This window comes from Callospermophilus lateralis, chromosome 13 (assembly GCF_048772815.1).
Source record: "Callospermophilus lateralis isolate mCalLat2 chromosome 13, mCalLat2.hap1, whole genome shotgun sequence".
NCBI lineage: Eukaryota > Metazoa > Chordata > Mammalia > Rodentia > Sciuridae > Callospermophilus > Callospermophilus lateralis.
The window spans coordinates 54523690-54546669 of NC_135317.1; the positions used below are offsets into that span (position 1 = coordinate 54523690).

A 22980-nucleotide genomic window follows, 5' to 3' on the forward strand; every position below is an offset into this window, starting at 1 on the left:
AAGAGCCACTAAAAAATAAATGCAAGTTAAAAGAACAGAACAACATTTCTCAGTTTTTTCCTTGGATCACACCCAACAACCTCTTTAGACATTTTCTCCCTAATTACTGTACCTCCTCTTTGATCTATTTATATAATGTGACCCATTGGAGAGCCACAAACAATTATACCATCTAAGTTTTCTTTTTCACTCTACTCTAAGAACAATTATTGCTCTTTGAGGGAATTATTACCCTTACTGAAAATGCATACTGACAGAGTAACATAAATGCAATACTAAAAAAAACAAAACCTTCAATTAACCCAAAAGAAGGCACAAAGTTATAAACAAAGGCATTTTTTCCTAAAGAGACTAACAAAAAATATATTATACAACCGTAGACTAGTTATGGTTTGGATCTTAAATGACCCTAAAGGCCATGCACTAAAGGCTTGGTTGTCAGCCTTGGCACTATTGGAAAATGGTGAAACTTTTAGGAAGTTAGAAGTCAGATCAATGGGGATCTGCCTTTGAATGGAATACTGGGACCCCAACACTCCCAACCCCCACACCCCACCTCACCTCTACTCATTCTCTTCTGTCCTTCATGTGTAGTTTCCTCTGCCATGCACCACTCCCATGATGGATTATCCCACACTGGACCAAAGGCAACAGAGCCAAGAAATCATGGACTGAAACATCTGACACCATGAGCCAAAAAATCTCTCCTCCTTTTAAGTTATTTTCTCAGGTATTTTGCTACAGCAATGAGAAGCTGACTAACAGAAGATCTACTTTCAACTATATCAATAACAACATTTTTAAAAATTTTTTAAATTTAAATTTTTTTAAATTTTAAAACATTTTTAGGAAGAAGCATAATTAACAAGACAATTGTAGACAGATAAATAGAATATTTAAATCTAAATATTTACTAAATATTTTTGAGGCAAGAAAACAAGATACAAAAATAAATGACATGAAAACAAAACTATCAATAATTTTATTAAATATGAATAGTCTCAACAATGCCCAATTAAAAGGTAGACTGTCAAATTAAATTAAAAAAAAAAAAAGCAAGACCCAAACATATGCCATCTACAAAAGAAGCAATTTAATACAAAATGCTGACAGGCTGAATATAAAAAGACATTTGAAAAAGACTTGTTACCAAGTCTGGAGTAGTTATATTAATATTAGACATATGAATTTCAAAACAAAAGAGTATTACCAGAGACCAAGATAGACATAAGGAGAAAAAAAAAACAGTAGTACATCAATAATAAATTAAGATGTATCTATTAACAGAGCTTCAAATTATATAAAACAAAAAGGCAGAAATAGTGAGAGAAACAGATAAACTCATAATCATAGCTGGAGATTTTTAACACCCTCTCAATAAGTGATTAAACCAAAGGGGGAAAAAATAAACCTGTCAGAAATTCTATAGAAGGTATGACCTACTAACAACCACCTTGACCAGACTTTAAAAAAAAAAAAAACACACCCAAAATAGAAAATTTAGGCAGATCTCATGGTGAACCATTGGACAAAAAGTAGAGCGTCCAAATAACTGAAATCCTACAAAGAAATTTCTGTAATTATAACCAAATATAGAAATCAATAATACTGAGATATCCAGAAAACCCCTACGTATCTGAAATTTAAAAACATTATTTTAAATAATCCATAAGTCAAAAGAAGAAATCAAAAAGGTAAGTCAGGAAACTTTTGCACTCAACAATAATAAAAATACAATATATCAGCCAGCCATGGTAGCACACTCCTATAATCCCAGTTACCCAAGAGGCTGAAGCAGTTAGGATTTCAAGTTTTAGGGAAGCCTGCACAATTCTATGAGACCTTGTCTTAAAATAAAACAGGATGGAGACATAGCTCAGTACCCCTGGGTTTAATCTCCAGAACAAGGAGGGAAAAAAAAAATTATTAAAATGTGTAAAACAGTTAAAAGCAATATAGTAAAATTAATCTAAAGCTTTAAGTTTGTATTTTTTGAAAAGTTAAAATGAATCACTTATTTCTACCTTAAGAAGCCATAAATATACAAATTGAAATAACAAAGAGCAAAAGCAATGACATAGGGAGAAAAAGGATAAAGAAAGTTAACAAAGCAGGACTGGGGTTATGGCTTAGTGGTAGCCCACTTGCCGGGCATGTGTGAAGCACTGGGTTAGATTCTCAGCACCACATATAAATAAATAAAATAAAACAACTAAAAGAAAATATTCAAAAAAAAAAGAAAGTTAACAAAGCAAAAAGTTAGCACTTTGAAAAGATTAATAAAATGGATAAGCTCCTACTAAGATGATCAAAAGAATATAGTTTGCCAATATCAGATGTCATTAAGCTGATATATTATGATAGAGCCTGTAAAACTTTAAAAGAATATGGGAATATTAAGAAAATCTTTTTTAAAAAATCTTTATGTTCAATAAAGATAAACAACTTGGAAGAAATGACAATCCTTGAAAAATATAGATTTACCAAACATAAAATGAAACAATTTGTGAATAATCCCATGCCTATTAAAGAAAACAAATTCATTATTAAAACTCTTCCCACAAAGAAAGCACTAATGGAGATGGATTCACCAATAAATTCTATAAACATTTAAGGAAGAAATACAATCTATCTTATGTAAATTCCTTCAAAAATAAAAGAGGCAAGAATATTTCCCAAGCTATTTGTAAACTACAGATCAATACTCATAAATGGATGGAGGTGATGAAAAACTTAATTCTTAGCAAGATATCAGTAAATCCAAACTAGCAATATGTTTTTGAAAATACATGACAGGGACGAGGAATGTTGCTCAGTGGTAGAGTGCTCGCCCTAACTTGTGCAAAGACCTTGGGTTCAATCCCTAGCACCACAAAAAACAAAATTTAACAAACAAGCAAAAAGTATATGACAGCCAAGGTGGCACATGCCTATAATCCTAGCTACTCAGGATACTGAAGCAAGAGGATCACAAGTTCCAGGCCAGCCTCAGCAATTTAGTTAGAATCTGTGTCAAAATAAAAAGTTAAGCATTTGCCTAGCATGTACAAAACCCTGGGCTCAACCTTGCACAAAAAAAAAAAAAAAACCCACAATCAGATGGGATTGATTCCAGCAAACATAGGCAGGAGATCTTCTGGAAAAAAACTAAACGGCCATTAATGATAAAACAAACAAACAAAACCCCACCCAAAACATCAACTCTCAGCAAACCAGGAATAGAAGAGACTTTCTCAACCTAATAAATGGCAGCAAGGGAAAAGTAGCAACATAACAGCTAATTTTATGGTACCAAGGGGGTAAGACAAATGTTTTCCCAATACAAAAAAGGCAAATACATCACTCTCACCACTTTCACTGAATATTACACACACAGATCCTACCCCAGGGAAATACAATTAAAAAAGAAATTAAAGGTATAAAGATTAGAAAGGAAGAAACATTAACTGTGGATATTCACAGATGACTTGACCATCTATGTAAAAAATTGTGAAAGTAACTAACATTAAGGGCTGGGGGTATAGCTCAGTGGTAAACTGCTGGTCTAACATGCACAAAGCCCTGGCTACCAACCCCAGCACAGCGGGGGAAAAAAAATGTAACTAACATTAATAAGTGAGTTAAATGAAGCTGCAAGTTATGTATGTAGTCAATACAAAAGACTCAAGTGACTGGGAAGAGCTAAGTGTGTGTAACAGCAACTTTACAATTCTATAACTAACTCTCAACTACATATAAAAGCTTTTCACTTGACAGTTCTCTCCATTTGGTTCTCCAGGTTAAAATTTTCAAAATGAATATATGGAAACTTTAAGAAAAGTAAATTTCATATTTCTGTAAATACATAACTTAAATCGCAGAATTTCAATGCCATTAGAAAATAAATTTAATTTTCCTATGTTTATCCTTCTTTTATAACCTCAACAGTCAAAGTGAGCTTCTCCAATTTACTATGTGGTTTATACAGTCACTAGCACAGCTCTTTACACTTAATGGAAAAAGCTTGCTGATGAGTAGTAAACAGGAAACCACACTGTCATTTTCTTTTGCCTTAATCACTTTATAATTTGTTTCTAGTCACTTTGAGAATAAATACGAACAAAAAGAACACAAGTATATACATAGAAAAGGAGAAGGAAAGGCCCTCAGACTAAGATAAGCACCCCCAAAATGTGTTTGTTTTCAGCAACAACTTAATTAAATTTTACTAGACCACAACAATTACACACAACAATAATTCAGCTCACAATCTATATATTGCCAACATATATTTTGCACAACAGAATTAAGTTGTCTTGTGAGACAATTTATAAACATAAAAAATTTCTAGCTTAGAACTGCCAGGTACTAACACTCTGCTTCATCTAAATAAACCATTTCATAGAATATAAGGCAAATAGCATTCAAAGGACAAACTTTATGGATATCCCTGAACTGGAAAACATAAGTAATAAGATAAACCAAGAAAAAAGTTGTTTAAAAGCTCAAACTGGTTACATACAAAAAACACAATAGTTCAATTTGTTTGATATTATTACAACAAAAAGTGTTAAGTGATTAACACATACATGCAGCATTTTCAACAATCAACATGTTTTTCCCATAGTTCCAGCAACTAGGGAGGCTAAGACAAGATGACTTAAGCCCACAACTAGCCCGGGCAACACAGCTAAACCCAATCTCAAAAAACAAATCTGGTTTTTGTTTTGGGCTTTTAATAAATAAATAAATAAATAAATAAATAAATAAGCCACCTTTTAGATTTTTAGAGCTGCAGTTTTTAAAAGTCACATCTTTAAATGATTAACAAATAATACATGAGATTTTAATTTGTTATCAAGGAATTGACTTTCAACATTTATAACAGACTACGTAACACTATGGTTTGGATGTGATTTGAATGTCCCCCAAGCACGTACTGTGACTGGAGATTTGGCAAGGTAGTAGAAATTTTGGAATTGGGTCCTCAGGGGCAAGCCCTTGGCAGATAGTGCCCATAGAACCTCTTTAATTCTTACAAGAGGATTATTACGGAGGGAACAAGCCCATCACCTCCCATCCTTCCTCTGATCCTGGTTTCAGATGTGATGGCCTACACTGCCCACCATTACCATCTGCCATCCACCATGAGACCTTCAACAAAAATGAGCTCATGTAGATGCTATGCCACTGAACCTCCAAAATATGTGAGCTAAATAAATAAACACTTTTCTTTGTAAAATATTTCAGGTACTTCATTATAGTATTAAAACACTGTATTTCTCTGGTTTTAAAGAAACAGTATTATTAAGCAAATAAAATTTTAGAGATTATAATAAGCCTGTGATTAATATTACTGCAATCTGCTTAATTTTATGATTTAGACCGTTAGAGTTTAAAAGGTTAACTTTCCTATTTTATTAATGAACTTTCTTCCTAACAAATACTACCACTGGCCATAATACAACTAAGCAAGAACAGATCTATTGAGTTATAGACTAATTTTTGAACAAGATAATTTAATAAGAAGGTTATATATATGCAGATGCCACCTATGATAATGGGCAGCAAAGTTGTAAAATAAGAATCTCCTAGGTCAACCAAGGAGAAAAATACAGACAATACTTTTTTTTTTTTTTTTGGTACCAGGGATTGAACTCAGGGGCAGTTCACCACTGAGCTAAATCCCCAGCCCTTTTTATTTTTTTATTTCCAGACAGCCTCACTAAGTTGCTGAGGCTAGCTTTGAACTTGTAATCTTCCTGCCCCTGGGATTACAGGTGTGTGCCACCACACCCAGTGCAATAATACTTTATTCCATGTCTGCTACATGAATTTTTTATTGTTATTTCTAATACCAACAATACTGTGTTTGTAATATTATCTCAATAAATACAATTTTTTCAACTGCTACAGAAAAAATAGTTTAATTATTGACATATTACTAATAACCAAGATTAGGTAAGCATTTAAAAATTTTATTTTCCTTTTCCAAGAAGGCATTTACTGAAAAGCAAATTATTCACTTAAAATACAAATAAAATCAGACTATATCTAGACAGGAGCTAATTGAAAATAATTGATCCAAAAACCCTTTCCACCTGCTCCTCACAACATTAAGATCCAGGAAATACAAAGAGCTCAAAAAACTTAACACAAAAAAAAACCCAATTAATAAATGGGCAAAAGAACTAAACAGGTACTTCTGAAAAGAAGTACAGTCAACAAATGTATGAAAAAATGGGAAGGGGGGTATAATAAAAAAAGGAATAGAAGTTTGTAAGATCAGAGGAGTAAATAAGAGGAAATAAACGGAAGGGAGGAGGGATGGGATAAGGAAAAATCGGTGGAATGAATCTGACCTACATATATGAATATATCACAGTGAATTTCACCATCATGTATATCCACAAGACACTAATTTAAAAATATGTGTGTGTGTGTGTGTGTGTGTGTGTGTGTGAAAACAGTAGAAAAATCAATAGAAGCCAGGCACAGTGGTGCAAACCTGTAATGCCAGCAGATTGGGAGGCTGAGACAATAGATCACAAGTTCAAGGCCAGCCTCAGCAACCTAGGAAGGCCCCAGGCAACCTAATGAGACCCTGTCTTAAAAATAAAAAAAGAAAAAGGATTGGGGTGTAACTCAATGATTAAGTACCATGGGTTAAACCAAAAAAAAAAAAAAGAAAGAAAGAAAGAAAAAGAAAAATCAATAAAGCAGAGAGAAGGGAATTAGAAGGGGAAATACTAGGGACTGAATCAGAACAAATGATATTCCATGCTTTTATAATTATGTCATAATATATCCTATTGTCATATATAACTAATTAGAACCAATAAAAATATACATTTACCAAAAAATGGGCTTCAGAAAAAGTACTAATATTCAAAGAAAAGACTACAATTATAACTTTTCCCCCTTTGGGTTCTGGAAATTAAACCCAAGGCTTCAAGCATACTAAGCATATGCTCTATCAATGAGCTATACGCTAAGTCACAAATTTTTTTATAGCTTTTCCACATCAATCTCCTTTATTAATAAAATAAATAATTTAAAAACACTTCTGTACACAAATTATCTTGTAGTGCTTACAATCACACCATGAGGCAGATATATCATATCTATTTTCAAAGAAATTCACAAAAATGCAAGTGATAATAATCTGCCTAGGGAACACAGACAGTAAATATTATTAAGCTATTTTAGGAAGAAATTTTTCAAACCAAAAATGGAACCAAACAATAAGAGGCTATACCATGAAATTTATTTAACCAAAACACAAAATAATACTGAAAAATATCTAAAGGAATAAATTAAGAATAGTAGACAGAGAAAAAAATGTTAAATTTCATTTCCCCTAGCAGTCCACCTAATGTTTTCAAGAGTATTGATATTACCATCACAAATCCTAATTTAGTCAATCTAACTTGTCCTAAATAAAGAAGAAAACTATAAAAATAGAGGACACTACCTGTAAACCCTCTCCTTCTCTCATAATTATACAGGCAAACAGCTATCATCAGACACCTGAAGAAAACTAGCATCTCCAAAAAAGCACCACAACAAACAAATTGAAAGTCACTCAAAGTGGAGAAAAATCTCCAAAATTTTGGAGCTGGGCTTGATGGCCCACACCTATAATCCCAGGGTCTCAGAAGCCTGAGGCAGGAGAATCACAAGTTCAAAATCAGCCTCAGCAACTTAGTGAAGCTCTAAGCAATTCAGTGAAATTCTGTCTCTAAATAAAATATGAAAAAAGGACTGGGGATGTGGCTCAGTGGTTAAGCACCCCTGGGTTCAATCTCCAGTATGTACTAACAAACGAATGAATGAATCAATGAATGAATAAATAAATAAATAAAAACCTAATGAGTATCCTAAGATTAAAGATGATAGCTATTAAGTGCATATGACTATTAAGTACAAGCAGTTCCCAAATATATAAATAGCTGAAATCAATAATTTAATAGGAATAGAAGAATCAAGAAAATTGTCCAGAACAAAAGTTTTTCTTTCTTTAAAAAAAAGTTTCAATGGTAAATCAAAATTTCAAAACAGTAGAATGATTCAAAGCCCGGAAAAGAGTAAATAAATACAGAAACTATACAAAGGAAGAAATTAAAAAAAAAAAAAAAAGGCTGGGGTTGGGGCTCAGCAGTAGCACACTTGCCTGGCATGTGTGAGGCATTGGGTTCAATTTTCAACACCACGTATAAATACATAAATAAAACAAAGGTCTATCAACAACTAAAAAAAGTATTTAAAAAAGAAAAAGAGATATAAGAGATTTCCTAGAACAAAGAAATTTCATGTTCAAAGGTTCCGCCAAATTTTTTATAGGATGAATAAATAAAAGACATCTTACTTTAAATTTCCCAATTCCAATGATGAAAAGGCACAAAAAGTGTTGAGAAAACAAAGGGGGGAAATATGGCAATTAGAAAGTCAAGGAAAAACAGTCATGGTTCAAACTAGAAGCCAAACTAAATTAAGACTGGCACAATTTTGAGTACCAATAGAATATAAGAAATTCCTTCTTTCCCTAAGAATCCCATCATACAACATTTTAAGCAATATGTATTCCTTATAGAATTGTAACATTGTTTACTCCTTTGCACAGTTGACAAATATATACAGTAAATCTTGACAAAATATGTGTCATAGTTGACATAAATTAAGAAAGAAATATGAGGAATTCAAGGGAAAGTTGGCAAGGGTTCCTAATTTTTCACAACTTGTAAAGTGCAAGTTTATAGATAACATTTAAATATTTTCTAAAGTGGTCCAACAGCTTGACATTTAACCATAAAGTCAACCAAAATTTAAAAGGCGGAGACAGGTGTAATAGGTATTGAAAGTTCTTCATTTTTCAGAATGAAAACACACAAGATTAGGTAACAAGAGTTAGCCACAAATAAAGTTGAATATATAATGTACCAATTAGGATAATGATCAGGAGAAAAATTTTAAAATCTAAAATTACTACCTCTGAGAAGAAAAACTCAAGAGGTAAAAGGATCTTTCCTTTTCAATCTATACCATTCAGTACTATTCAAATTCTCACATTTATACAACTATTCTCAAACACACACACACACACACACACACAATTCCCCTTCTCTGACCAATGCAGAAAAAAACACTAAAAGAGTTATTTTTTTTCTATATTACAAGCACTAGATACTAATCTTCTACATGCTATTTCAGACAAGATAAAATTAATTAGACTAAAGAACCACCTGAAAAACATAAGGACATAGTAACAGATCTACATTTATGTTAGAATTGTCAAATATAGCATATTCTGGGACTGGAGTTGTAGCTCAGCAGTAGAGTGCTTGCCTTGTACATGTGAGGCACTGCGTTCAATTTTCAGCACCACATATAAATAAGCAAATAAAATAAAGGACCATCAAGAATTAAAAATATATATATTAAAATATATATATAGCATATTCATTATCTCATTTAGAACTCACAACATAAATTTTAGAGATAAGTAAAATTTTAAAAGGTTTATGTTATTTGCCATCCCCCAAAAACCAAGGTATAAAAATTAATATAATACACAAGTTTAAAATTTTTTAAAAAACCTTCATAAGGCACTAAAACCTGGAAATCTGAAAATGCTTTCCAAATTTATGAAAATAACATTACAGAAAAACTTAACAACAAATGGTCAGCCACTCTGGAAGATAGTTTGGCAGTTTTTATAAAGTTAAACACATACTTCTTATAAATACACACTTACCATATGATTCAGCAATCTCATTTCTAGTTTATTGCCCAAGACAAATAAGAATAACATACAAAGTCATGCACTCATGTATTCATAAGCAGCTTTATTCATAATAAAGCTGCTTCAAAAACTAGAAAAAGTCCAAATGTCATTTACTGTTAAACATGTTACAGATAAAGAGTGATATTTCCAAACCTTGGAATTCTACTCAACAATAAGAAAGAACAAACCAATGATATTCACAATATGGGTGAATCTTAAAAGTATTGTGTCATGTATACATATATGATGTGGTGATGAGAAAAAGAAAAAAAAGTGTGTCACATTAGATTGGATACAGAGAAAGGATGGGAGAGGAGGGGAGGAGTAGGGAGGATAGGAAGGGCAGCAGAATAGAATAGACAATATGATTGAAGTATGTACATTCCATGTATGTATTATATATCAAAATGCATTCTACTGTCATGTATGACTAAAAAATAAATAAAATTAAAAAAAAGTATTGTGTCATGTGAAAGAAAACACGAAAGACTATGGATCCCATGATTCCATTTAAATGAAATTCTAGAAAAGTAAAATCATCATAAGAAAGCAGATTAGTGGTTGCTAGGGTTGAGGGAACGAATGAGGACTTTGACTACAAAGGGACATGAAGGAACTTTTTGGGGGTGATGGATATGTTCTGTATCTTCAATGTCTTACACTACATTTGCTGAACTTACCAAAGTGTAACTTAAAATTGTTTTATTTTATTGTAAGAAAATTACAACTCAATAAGGCTGATTTAAAAGTTCAATAATATACAATCACATTTAACTACTGACAACAGCTTTTCAGCATAGGTATCAGCTATAAATCTTCAAAGAATATGAAAATCAGTATTTAAGAGGTACCTTTAACCAGAAAACAGGAACTAAAAAGTCCTAAAAATGGCAGTCTTCATCCTACTCAACTTAGCCATGTGAGTAAACAGTAATTGCCTAGCAACTAGTCTAAACTCTAGATTTCTAATAAATACATTGACTACATAAGCAGGTAATCTCACAGATAACAAACTAAGCTTTACATTAAAGAGTTCTTTCTTTAATAATAACAATAATGAACATTTTACTTTGAGCAGTAAATACAAAAAATAGATAATGAAAATTAAAAATACAAAAAAACACAACTTCTCATTTGGCCTTTTACCTCAAGACTTTACATATCTAATTTATGGAACTGTTGATTCCATGAGTTTGTTGGTGACCCCTCCCCCCTTAATTATTTTAAGCCCTTCCTGTGCCACCATCCAAACTTAACTGAATACTTTTATTTATATATTTACATATCATTAAATACATATAAGACCTCGCCTACATATTAAATGACTCTAAAGCTATCTGTGGACACCACAGAAAAATATAGCACTAATATGCATGCACATAATGTAACAGAAAGTCAAATCTCATTTCATAACTAAACCATAAATTATCAAAGTCAAGAATTATAAAGAAATCCCTAATAAACAAAATCCTTACATACATGTTAAATATATCATTTCTCTCTTACTAGACAGCATGTTTAAAAATTTCAGGAAAAAAAGATCAACTTCTAAGACACCACTCACTGTTTAGCACGCTTACCAACCATATCATTTCGATTTTGTTGAGCACTTACCCCTCTTCTGAACCCAACCTTCTTTCACAATGGTAACATCGCTCATGATGGCTCCCCTCTGAGCCCCAAACTTGGAGAAATGGTACTTCGTGGTATCAGCTTTAGGGTTTGGATTCTCTGCTGCTGCTGCCCTTCCCACTCTCTAGTGATGACTCAGCCTGGAAGGAAGTATTGAAGAAAGAATTTCTTTTTTTTCCATTCTTGCAACTCACATAGCAATAACAAACAACTAATTCTTTGTAAATGTCTTCAACTTGCCTGACCTCACATAAAAGTCTAGCTCTTCAAACTGCAGAGCTTATTTATTAAATATTTCTATAATGAATGCACTTCCCTGGTCTTATGACAGATTTCAAATGATAGTGAAACTTTTAAATCTAAGAGATTACAATAAAATATGTCTTAAGAAAACCATTGTCACACCTGTACAAAAACATAATATAGAAAATTTGTGACATGTGTCTGAAGTGAAGAAAAGATAAAATGAAAGTTAAGTGGCTTAAATCTGTTAATTCCAGAAAGTTAAGGCAAACCATTATGAATATTTTTAATTGCTGTACTTTAAGAAAATATGATGTCCTAAGAAACTAATGTTTATGTATTCTTACTCAGCCTTATTCCAGGAAATACTTTAGGTAGATTTACAGTAAGCACATAATGAGAAATCATTTATTTTTTTAAAGGACATGAAGAAAGTGAAACAAAGAGGATATGAAAGTAGAAAAAAATGAGTATTCAAGATGTACTAAGCACTGTTATTGGTGCTTACATTTATCATTCTCAGATAATCTTCACAACCCTCTTATTGGTACTAATAACTATTTCATAGATGGGGAAACTGAGGCTGGCAGAGATTTAAACAGCTTACTGGAGTTCCACAGATCTAATAAGTGATGGGAGTCCAGATATGAACCCAAGCTGACTGACTTCAGAGTCTGCATTTTTAATTGAAAACTACATAGCCTTAAGATAAAAGAAAATCAGAGTAAAAGTCTTTGTTTATGAAAGATGAGCCACAAATTTCAGGAAACACAACAGGTTTAAATATTTATAATAAAAATGGAAAAAGTTGCCCAGAAAGAATTCAATGCCTCCTAGGACAAAAACCAGAAATTCATTCCATGGGTCTTCTTAAGATATCATAAAGTGCAATAATTAAAAGTCCTTAAAAACATCCTTATACGTAGTGGTGAGTTTATAGGACTATTTCTTATTATCCCTCTCAACCTAAAAAGGAGTTAAAGGACAAAACTGCATTACAGCATTTCCACATTTCCAAAGAAGTGGTTCCAGCACACTAATGTTATAGTAGTCCAGGAACAAAAGTATAAATTTTATATAACCAGAAAAATGGATGTACAGACTATGTAACCGTACTATCTGTCAACTTGGTTTTTTTTTTGTTGTTGTTGTTGATTGACCTTTATTTTGTTTATTTGTATGTGGTGCTGAGAATCGAACCCAATGCCCCACACATGCTAGGCAAGGGCTCTACCATGAAGCTACAACCCCAGCCCACTCAACTTGGGTTTTGATTAATAAAACATAGCATTTAAGTTTAAGATCAGACTCCCTAAATAGTATTGAACTAGATTACAGGTTTTTCTCCAATGCAAATTAAGTGCAGACAGAGCCTAATCATTTAGCAATCAAGAGTCAAGACTAAACATCCTCTGAACTGCCTGGCTAGCCTGACAAAGGCTCTGTAGCTTAAAAGAAAACAACCTCTTGTGCCATGGTACTGAAGGCAATACCCATAGGTTGAACCAGGACTACTCAAAATCATCATGGGTATCTGCTCTTGTAGAGTCAAAAAGGGTATTAAAATCTAGGCTTGTTTTCCAAAAATATGTTTAACAGAATACTAAATTAGAGAAATTCTGGAAAATAAAAAAGAAGTTGGTCAAATAAGTTTAGGAAAATTCTACAAACCACATTCTTCTCAAAACATCACTAGCAATGTATTAAATGTTCTAATATGTATAACTTCTTTATTACAGCAAAGCCTAAACTAATACCACCATACAAAATGTTCACCTAATTCAATATCAGACCCATTTCACCACTAAAAATGGCACCTCCCACCCCCCAAAAAAGCCTGCAGGAAAGAATCTAATCATCATTTTAATTTGACTGCTTTAACACCCTAAAGAACCCAGCTACATAACACAGAGCTAGGTAACTGAAAGGGTTAACTCATTATACTACATAAATAATAAGCTAACATTGGGAAACACTCAGGCAAAATGATGTCTTCAAAAGATCTGTGTGGTAGCTCTTCTCTTTGGCAGTACTTGTAGCAAGGGGTCCTACATCTAGTAAAGCCATCTTTTTGTGTGTTTATGCGGTGCTGGGGTTTGAACCCAGGGCCTTGTGCATGCGAGGCAAACACTCTACCAAGTTATATCCCTAGGTCCGTAGTAAAGCCATTCTTTGTGACTATAAAATTACATAGAATCTGAGTTCAAGAGAATTTTACATCTCATTATTCTTGACAGTGAAAGTGGACAAAAGATCAGGGAGATAATTAGTAATAACAAAAAATAAACATCTAATAAACATACACTTCCTATTAAAATAATCTGCATTATGATATCCTTATAAAGAACACCAAGAAGTATTTTCAAAATTGAAAATAAGTGGACATTTTATAATCGAAATCTTAAAGCTGGAAGGATTTGTATTTTAGAGTTGAAGAAAAAGAAGTCAGACATATAACATGACTTGCCCAAGCTCACACAGCCACTATATGGGAGAACCAAGAGTAGACAACCAGGCATATATGTATGCTTTTTCCACTAGCACTGCCTCTTCAGTACAAAACAATAAAATGACATACCCAGATCAACCTAAATCAAGAAATTTTGTTTTTCAATTAAGTAGTTTCTAAAAACTAATTTTATAGATAAGTTTTTTTTAATCAATGTTTATGTAAAATTTAAGCTGCTAAAAACGTACATTAAATACACAATCTTTTCCGGTCAATAATCGTAATATTCAGCTTTTAAAACTGCTTCTGGATATTTATTGGCTAAAATAATACCTTCTTCAAAGAACTTAAAAGATGTCATAGGTCAAAAATAAGCAACAAACTATGGTCTTACCCCAAGTCATCTTTCATGTTACTAAAAACACTAGTCTATAAGATGAACTGGAACTTTTGCCACCTGTTCCCTAGAGTACAGCAAACCTCCTTCCTACACTCCTAATTTCTATAGAAATGTGTTCTATCCAGTGAGTCAAGACAAAATTTGGCTTATTTTTCTTTTAAGCCTATTGCATTAAACATTTCACTGTGGACAATCTAATTTTTCCTATTCTTATAAAATGTTTCACACAAAATTCATGGCAGATTCAATACAGAATTAATACAGAGCAGTTACATCAAAGGTATCTTCATTCAAGACTATTTGAAGAATTCAACAATAATTATTATATTTGAATGCCATTTTATAATGTACAAAATATTTCACATTTTTTATTTCACTTATTACAATATAAATTAGTAAAGCAATTTGATAGTTCCAGGGACTTAGATTTTCAACAAATATGGAATAAATGAATGAGTGAATGAATGAACAAAAATGCAGCTTTAAATAACTAATTAAAAAAAGAGGCTACCTAGGTGTAGTGTTGCACACCTATATTTCCAGAGACTCAAGAGGCTGAGACAAGATCACAAGTTTGAGGCCAGCCTCAGCAACTTAGTGAGGCCCTAACCAACTTACTGAGACCATGTCTCAAAATAAAAAATAAAGAGCTGGGGATGTGGCTCAGTGGTTAAGCATCCCTGGGTTCAATCCCCAGTACCAAAAAAGAAATAAAGAAAAGAAGCAAACCACAGCTTAAGCAAACAAATACTGTAAATCAACAAAGACAATGGTTTTATGCTATATTAAAAACAAAACTGAATTTAAACATCCTGGAATTTAATATGAATTTACTATTTACATCTATGTAAATAATTCAAATTATAATATTCTTTCCTATCCTTTAAAGTATGTTTCCTGCAAGATGAGTGTCAGAATGAACCCAACTACTATGTGTAACTATAGAACTCTTAATAAAATAAAAAATAAAAAAGATTAGCTGGAACCTTGCCATCCATTTCCTAGAGAACAAACTTCACCTCTCTCCTACAATCCTAACTTTTATAGATGTGTTCTATCCAGTGAGTTATAAATGACAAATTTTGAATTTTTCTTTTAAGCCTACTGTATTTAAGCATATACCTATTCCATTAATTGCAAGGACTAGAACACGTTAAAACTATTGTTATTTGACTTTTTTTTTTGACAATTTTTGTTTTGATCATCAAGCTCCAACCCCAAACAAAATAAACATCAATACTACCCAAAAATTACCATGGGGAAAAAAAGAGGAAAGAACAGCCTATTTGCTCAATGATATATTTTAATTTTTTTTAAAAGAATATGTTTACATATAGCAATCAACCATGCAATGTTAAGCAATAATTAAACTTCAACTATGTGTTAGAATATCATTCACTCAAAAAGTATGTAATATACACAGAATTACTCAGTCAACTATATATTGATTTTCTACTCTGTGGCAAAAATGATATTGAATTAAGGTAAGTATTTTTAAAAATATTTTCCAAACCTATAACAAAATCTGTCATCAAAGATCTTTCATTTATAAGACCTCATTTGATTCTACAAAAACTCTGTGCAGTAGTTAATGCAGCCACAGTATTGAATCTAAGAAGACTATGACCAGTAATGCTGACATTTCCCCACAGTTATCATAGCAAGCTAGTAACAAGTAACAAGAGCGACCACCTACAAGTGAGGTCATCTATCAATTTGATATGCTTTCTACCCATAAGTAAGATATGAACTCTCAAATATACATAATTAACATTTGTAAGTATTTCCGAACAATTTTTATACCATATTATCTTCCAAAAGTACAAGAGCAAAACGTTTTAAACTACATAAAAAATTTAATAACTAAAGTATCACAAATGAAATTATAATAAAAGACTAAAAGTAAGTTGACATACAGTCAAAAGGTGCCTCCAGCAATTCTCTTTCATACAAATAAGAACAAAACTTCATAGGATAATAATTTCCTATATGTTAATTTCTAAGTTAAATGTCAGAATACAATTTAATAACTTTCTCTAAACTATAATAATTCTTAAACTTTGGCTATAATGCTGTCTGAAATGTACTTTTTCTATCACAGTTTTTATATACTGTATATATGCTAACCAAACTGAATAAGGACAACTAATGTTCAAATACAATGAAATATTGCTATTTAAAATACAAATGATGGTCAAAGGTATCCACAATATAATTCTATGGTTTTTTTCTGATTTCAAGAAATAGGTGAAACTAATAAATGCCATAATAAATACATGAGAGTCTATAAAACTTCTAATTCTAAGATAGTCTTTCCCTTTTGAGTTGCTACATATTAAAAAAAAAAAAAAACATATCATATTCAGTCAGAGGTCCGGTGGCACATGCCTGTAATCCAGCAACATAAGATCACAAAAGTTTGAGGCCAGATTTAGCAATTTAATGAGGTTCTAATTACTTTAGTAAGTCCCTGTCTCAAAATAAAAAAAAATAAAAAAAAAAATTAAAAGGGCTGGGTTGTGAGTATAGCTCAGTGGTAAGGTACCCTGGGTTCAATACCTAAAACAAAACACCATATCACATTCAGAAGTGAGTTACACAGAGCAGGGAGGAAGAGCAGGAGGAAAAGATTAACATTAAGCAGAGTCATGAAGTGGGAGGGAAAGGGAGAGAAAAGGGAAATTGCTTGGAAATGGAAGGAGACCCTCATTGTTATACAAAATTACATATAAGAGTTTGTGAGGGAAATGGGAAAAAAATAAGGAGAGAAATGAATTACAGTAGATGGGGTAGAGAGAGAAGATGGGAGGGGAGGGGAGGGGGGATAGTAGAGGATAGGAAAGGTAGCAGAATACAACAGTTACTATTATGGTATTATGTAAAAATGTGGATGTGTAACCGATGTGATTCTGCAATCTTTGTAATGTTTTGAATAACCAATAAAAAAATAATAAATAAATAAATAAAATGACAAATAACAGCAAACTGTGGCATAACCAAAAAAAAAAAAAAAAAGAAGTGAGTTACATAAACCATATACTATTATTTTGGATTTTTTTCCTCTCATCAGAGCACAATAATACACTTAGTGGAACATTCTTAAAGCCCTCTTTCAGAGATTCAGATTGTGATGGTAAAATACCTGAATAGATATAACTTTCACACATAATTATCAGTTCTTTAAAACTGTCACTTCTATAAAATACATCTACAAAAACTTAAAGCATTTTTTCCTTTTTAGGGCATTTTGAGTGCCATTTAACCAATAGGTCCATTATTAAAATCATCAGTTTGTGACTAGGTGATATAGTTAATATTCTAATTTAAAACAATTTGGAAAATACTCATCAGATTTCTTTGCTTCATGAACTAAACCACTAAACAAGAGCCAGGCTTAGGGATGCATTCCTGTAACCTCCACTTACTCAGGAGGCTGAGACAGTAGAATCCCAAATTCGAAGCCAGTTTGGGCAATTTAGATATGCCCTGTATAAAAATAAAAAAGGGCTGGTGATATAGCTCAATGACAGAATGCCCCTGAGTTCAATCCCCAGTTCCACAAAAAACAAATAAATAAAAATAAACAAGCTACTGATAAATTATCCCATTTTTTTTCTTATAAAAAGTGTCCATTTCTCATATAAAAAGTGTTACTTGTCTCTATGTGAAGGCACCTTGATAACCTAGGTTGAGGACTACCAAAATATCTTCAGTTATAGCTGGCCATATATTTCTAACATACATCTAAAATCTGATTTGGAGACCATTTTAATCATAAAATAAAATCTATACATACACATTAATACAATTAATATATGGTTCAGCAAATGCCAAAATCATCTTAACAATTTTACCCCAGGCTTAACTGAGAGTTAACCAGTCAAGTCTGAATCCTATAACAAAGTTCATCACAATTGTACATTAGAAGGAGCACTGGACTAACCAAAAAACTTGGTTCCCTGTTCCAGACTCTGCCCTACCCAGAGTAATGCTGTGTAAGATCCCTTTAATTCTTTAATTTCCTTAGTAATAAAGTGTTGCATTAGATGAGCTATTTGAATAGCTCATAATTCTTCCAGAACATCTGATTTCTCAAAATTTATTAAAAATCTGTTTCACATATAGATGGCATCATAAGTGACAGTATCATGATTTTACATAGTTCTTGTTCTCAAGAGCTGAATAAATAGTTGGGAAGATAAAGCATCAAACAGCAATTCAGACAAAATTTGGTCTAAACTACAATACTGGCAAAACATCCCCCAGCCACTCAAATATAGTCAGAGGCTTTTCTCTAGGGAGGGAAAAAAAAATCTCATTTTAACATTCTCTGTGTCTTCCTTCAGTAAATCTTTCTATTTTCTCTGCAGTTAGCAAAATATACTCACTTAGAAATGTAAAATATCTACAGTTGGTAATAAATATAAGCAGAGGACGGATAAAAAGCAGAACTAAAAAAAAACACACCTATAGTTCAAGAACATATTAATGTAATTACCAAATACTATTTGTAGATTACCTGGCAGGAGAAATGAGTTTATATTTAATCTGATGAAAGACTTCAATGTTAAAATAAGATGTGTAAGCAGTAGAGACATTCAATTTGGCATTTAAAACAAATGAAATGAAAAAGAATGTTAATGGGTCAGTCAACACACTTCTGTTTTTTACTATATTGATCCTGTGAAGCTTATTGTACATTATGCAAATTTAAACTCTAAGAATTAACTCTAAAAATAGGCACAAACAAGTTAGAGAAAATGATAAAGAAAAAGTGTTCCATAATCAGGAAAAATCAGATTTTTTTATGCCACAGTAAGTATTTTTCTCACTTGAAAATCACTTTCAAAAGTATAGCAAGAATTGCTGTGAAGACAAAGTGAATTAATACATGAAAAGTACACATAGCAGTGCCTGGCACATGACAAATACTCACCAAGCACTAACTAGCATTAATTGGAAATTGGAATCTAGACCATGACAAAACATCTGTTAACATCAGAAAATTCAGGCTACCCTTGCAGAAAAGTATACATTGTGAGAAACCAGGATTTTTATAATACTAATACACATACTGAAATCTGGAGTTGAGGAATAATTTTAAATGATTTAAATTTTATAACACAAATTTTCTACAGAAAGTATCTTAAAAATGCAAGCCAAATTTCAAGAATAATTTGGTCAAAGCAAAATGAAAATGGTTTTTCTGTCCTTGCACATTGCTGTTCCAATCTAAATAGTCTTAAATTATTTTTAATGCTTCAGACTGACTCATACTTTAAAAACCATATCCTATCAAATCAAGGTAAAGATCCATTCACATATTAATAGTAAGTGTGTCTTAATCATCTCAAGGACAAATTCCTGAACAGGTATTAAAAACCAAGCAAACTGTAACTACCTATCTTCATAAAAATATGGAAAGTTTAAATAAAAGGTAAACTTCCTCAAAACCAATTTATAGTTCCTCTTTTAAAAGAAGCCCCAATGGTTGGAAATTTTCATGTTTAAATCAAAAGCTAGAGTTTAAAAAAATCTTAAATTTTTACTTTGCAGATTCCATGTTCTCTAAGTTTAACCAATACTTTTTTTTTTTTTTTTTTTTTTTGGTTTGCAATGATTCTGAAAACAAATTCTTTCTCACTATAGCAATCTTCTGAATAAAATATAAATATTTAAAATTTTTACTCAAACCAGCCCCCAGCACAACATTCCACTCTAATAATTTGTTAAATTAATAAAACCTTAAAACTATTTTACAACTATAAAATTACATAACCAAAAAAGTCCAAAGCAGACCTTTAAGTGTTCTGACATACATAACAACTAAGGATCAATGTCAAGATTATTAAGCTAAATATTAATTTTAAGTTGGAAGACAATTCACTAATCATTACAGAAAGGCTAAGCATGGGAAACAAAATGAATATGAGTAATGGTGCCACAAATTTTTTGGCTTAATTAGTATGTACTTTTTAACTTTAAAATATTGTAGGAAAACATACCATAGAAAATACACAATACAACTGAAAACTAACCACTACTAAATTCCAATGTTGTTTCATTCATGTAATGTATGCTTTCCCTGACTTTAAAATTTGAAACTCAAACCAGATACTGGGGTCATCCCAAGTATGAAAACAAAAAGACCTTCAAAGACAATCAAGATTATATATTGACAAAGAAAAAAGTTACATTATGTCTTGCATATAATTGTGTATTCACTCAGATATTATGGAAAAACTAGAAATTTATGAAGTAGCCATTTTCTAATAAAAAAATTTCATACTTTAGACAACCACCTCTTAGAATATTCATATTTACACATATTTTTCAAATGATACTCATTCTAAATCTCATTTCTTAAATCATTTTTATTGAACTAGTCCACCTTTGATTTTTCAAACTTTTCCCTAAGTGAATATATCATCCATGAGTGTATACAGAAAACAAAATGCAGTGGTTGTCTAGAGATTTATGGTTCTTCTAAAACTTATGACTTTAGAAAATATGAAACACGTCTAAAGAAATGAGTTGAGGTAATGGTCAATGTACTAACTATGAATGAAAAGTCATTCATATCCTTTAGCTTCAAGAAGCATTTTCTAAAAACAAAGTGTAAATATTTTATGAGTACTAGAAATTATTATAAATGTATAGGTTTCATTGTCGTTTCTATTTGGAAACTATCAATTACAATCCATTGGGCTTTCAACCAAAATACCTCACTGGCAAAATGAGCTTTATTTTCATAACATTTTTTGATAAAATAAATGTGAGCATCCTAGCTTTTGACGTATGGGTGAACATTTCCTCTGCTTTCTGAGGACAAACAACTAGTACATAATAGCACTAGGAAAAACCTAGCCCCAAAGAGTTTCAGTATCTCTAGCCTAAAGGTAGATTCCCGGGAAATCCCAAACCAGGGGTGACCCCGCCTCAGCATCAGGGTTATCACAGCAACCACAGAGACTTCAAGTTTGGGCTCTGAAGGGCCCCACCAACATCATGGCTGATGCAGACTGATGCGCAGGAGGAGGAGGTGGACGACGAAGAGGCTGGTTTGTTTACTTGCAGCCAGAGCCGCCGCCACCGCCGCCGCCGCCGCCGCCGCCAGCAGCGACAGCATCAGTGTATCAGCCAAACCCAGCATCTTCCGCACATTTCTATTCTTAGCACACAACTCCCAAGCGGATCAAAACCCCACTACTATTAAAAACACAGACAAGTACGTTACCCACCTCCCACATACACATACACACACACACACCACCCCACCCGCGCCGTCTTTTCCTGTGCGCAGGCAGCAGGGGTAGGGTGGGACAGGAAGGGGACCCCGGGGGACGCCGGTGCATCCTCGCCTTCACCCCACCCTACGCGCATAGACAGCCCCAGCGCCAGGGCAAGCGACAGACAGCCCCCTCCCCCCCAGCAACCCAAACACACTGACACCAGGCGCTACGCGTTATATAACCTCACCGCCGCCCCGGGCCCAGTGGGCGCCCCCTCCCCGCGCCCCGCGGCCCGGACTGGGAGGGCCAAGGGGAAGGAGCCAGAGTTGCGCAGAGACAGGAGGCGCCGGGCCCGGGCAGCCCAGACACAGACGGTACCGCTAGGCCGGGAACACCCCTCCCCCGGCCCCCAGTGCACCACCGCCCCCCAGTTTCCCCCGGAAAGTAAGGGGGTGTCGGTGTCATCCGCGCCGGGCATCCCCTGGCCTCGCCACCCACACCCAAAGCTTCGGGTGACCCAGCCTCCGCCCACGCCCCCGGCGCAGTGACAACCCAGACGCCCCCGCCTCACCCTACCCCGCCGCCACCCCCCGCCCGTGGCCCGCAGTGAGAGGGAACCCGGCTTGGGGGGCCCGAGGGAGTGGAGGGGGGCGAGAGTGGGGGGCGGTGGCTGTTACCTGCAAAGGCGGCGGCGGCGGCCCCGCAGCTGCTCGGGCGGTGGCGGAGGATGGAGCTGGGGGGGCGGGGGGAGGAGAGGGGGCGACTCGGGGGTCCCCCCTCCCTCCTCCACCCCTCCTATCCTCCCCCCACCCCGCAGAGCCTCTGGCCCCCGCAGAGCCCGGGGCGACCGGCGGGAGGGCAGGCGAAGGGCTGCAGGGGAGGGAGGGAGGGAGGGAGCCGGCCGGGCCGGGCCGCGGAGCTGGAGCGGGCGGCGGCGGCGGCGGGAGGAGGCGGGAGGAGGGCGGGCGGCGGCGGGGGGGGGGGCGAGGAGGCGGAGACTCTACATGGGAATCGGATACCGGCTACAAATTCAATTCATCACCAGAAAACACCGCTTGGGCGGGGGCCGGGTCAGGCCGGCGGGGAGGCCACGGGCGGAGGCTCTGGGTCCCGGGGCGCGACTCAGTCGCGCGGGGCGGGGGTCTGCGGCCTCGTCTGCAGGGCCGAACCGCGCCTAAGGGACCCTGCCGCCGTCTCCCCGCCCCCTCCTTCCTCCCTCGCGGGGCTGTAGCTGATCGGTTCTCGCCGCCGCCGTGGGGCT

General features: G+C 34.5%; 1 protein-coding gene across 3 annotated transcripts in view; it reads right to left on the bottom strand.

Annotated features, from left to right (window-relative positions):
• The window catches only part of Akt3 (AKT serine/threonine kinase 3), a 282729-nt gene extending 260068 nt beyond the window's left edge, over positions 1–22661 (bottom strand). For 2 of the 3 annotated variants that reach the window (XM_076832053.1, XM_076832051.1), the window contains exons 1-2: positions 22397–22661; positions 11378–11535 (exon numbers count right to left, since the gene is read on the bottom strand). In XM_076832053.1, coding sequence (XP_076688168.1) covers positions 11378–11423 — 46 coding nt within the window. In that variant the 5' untranslated portion in view covers positions 11424–11535; positions 22397–22661. Of the gene's footprint in view, positions 1–11377; positions 11536–22396 lie in introns of those variants that run through there. The other variant, XM_076832056.1, reaches the window with a different exon arrangement.
• Positions 22662–22980: the final 319 nt, after the last annotated feature.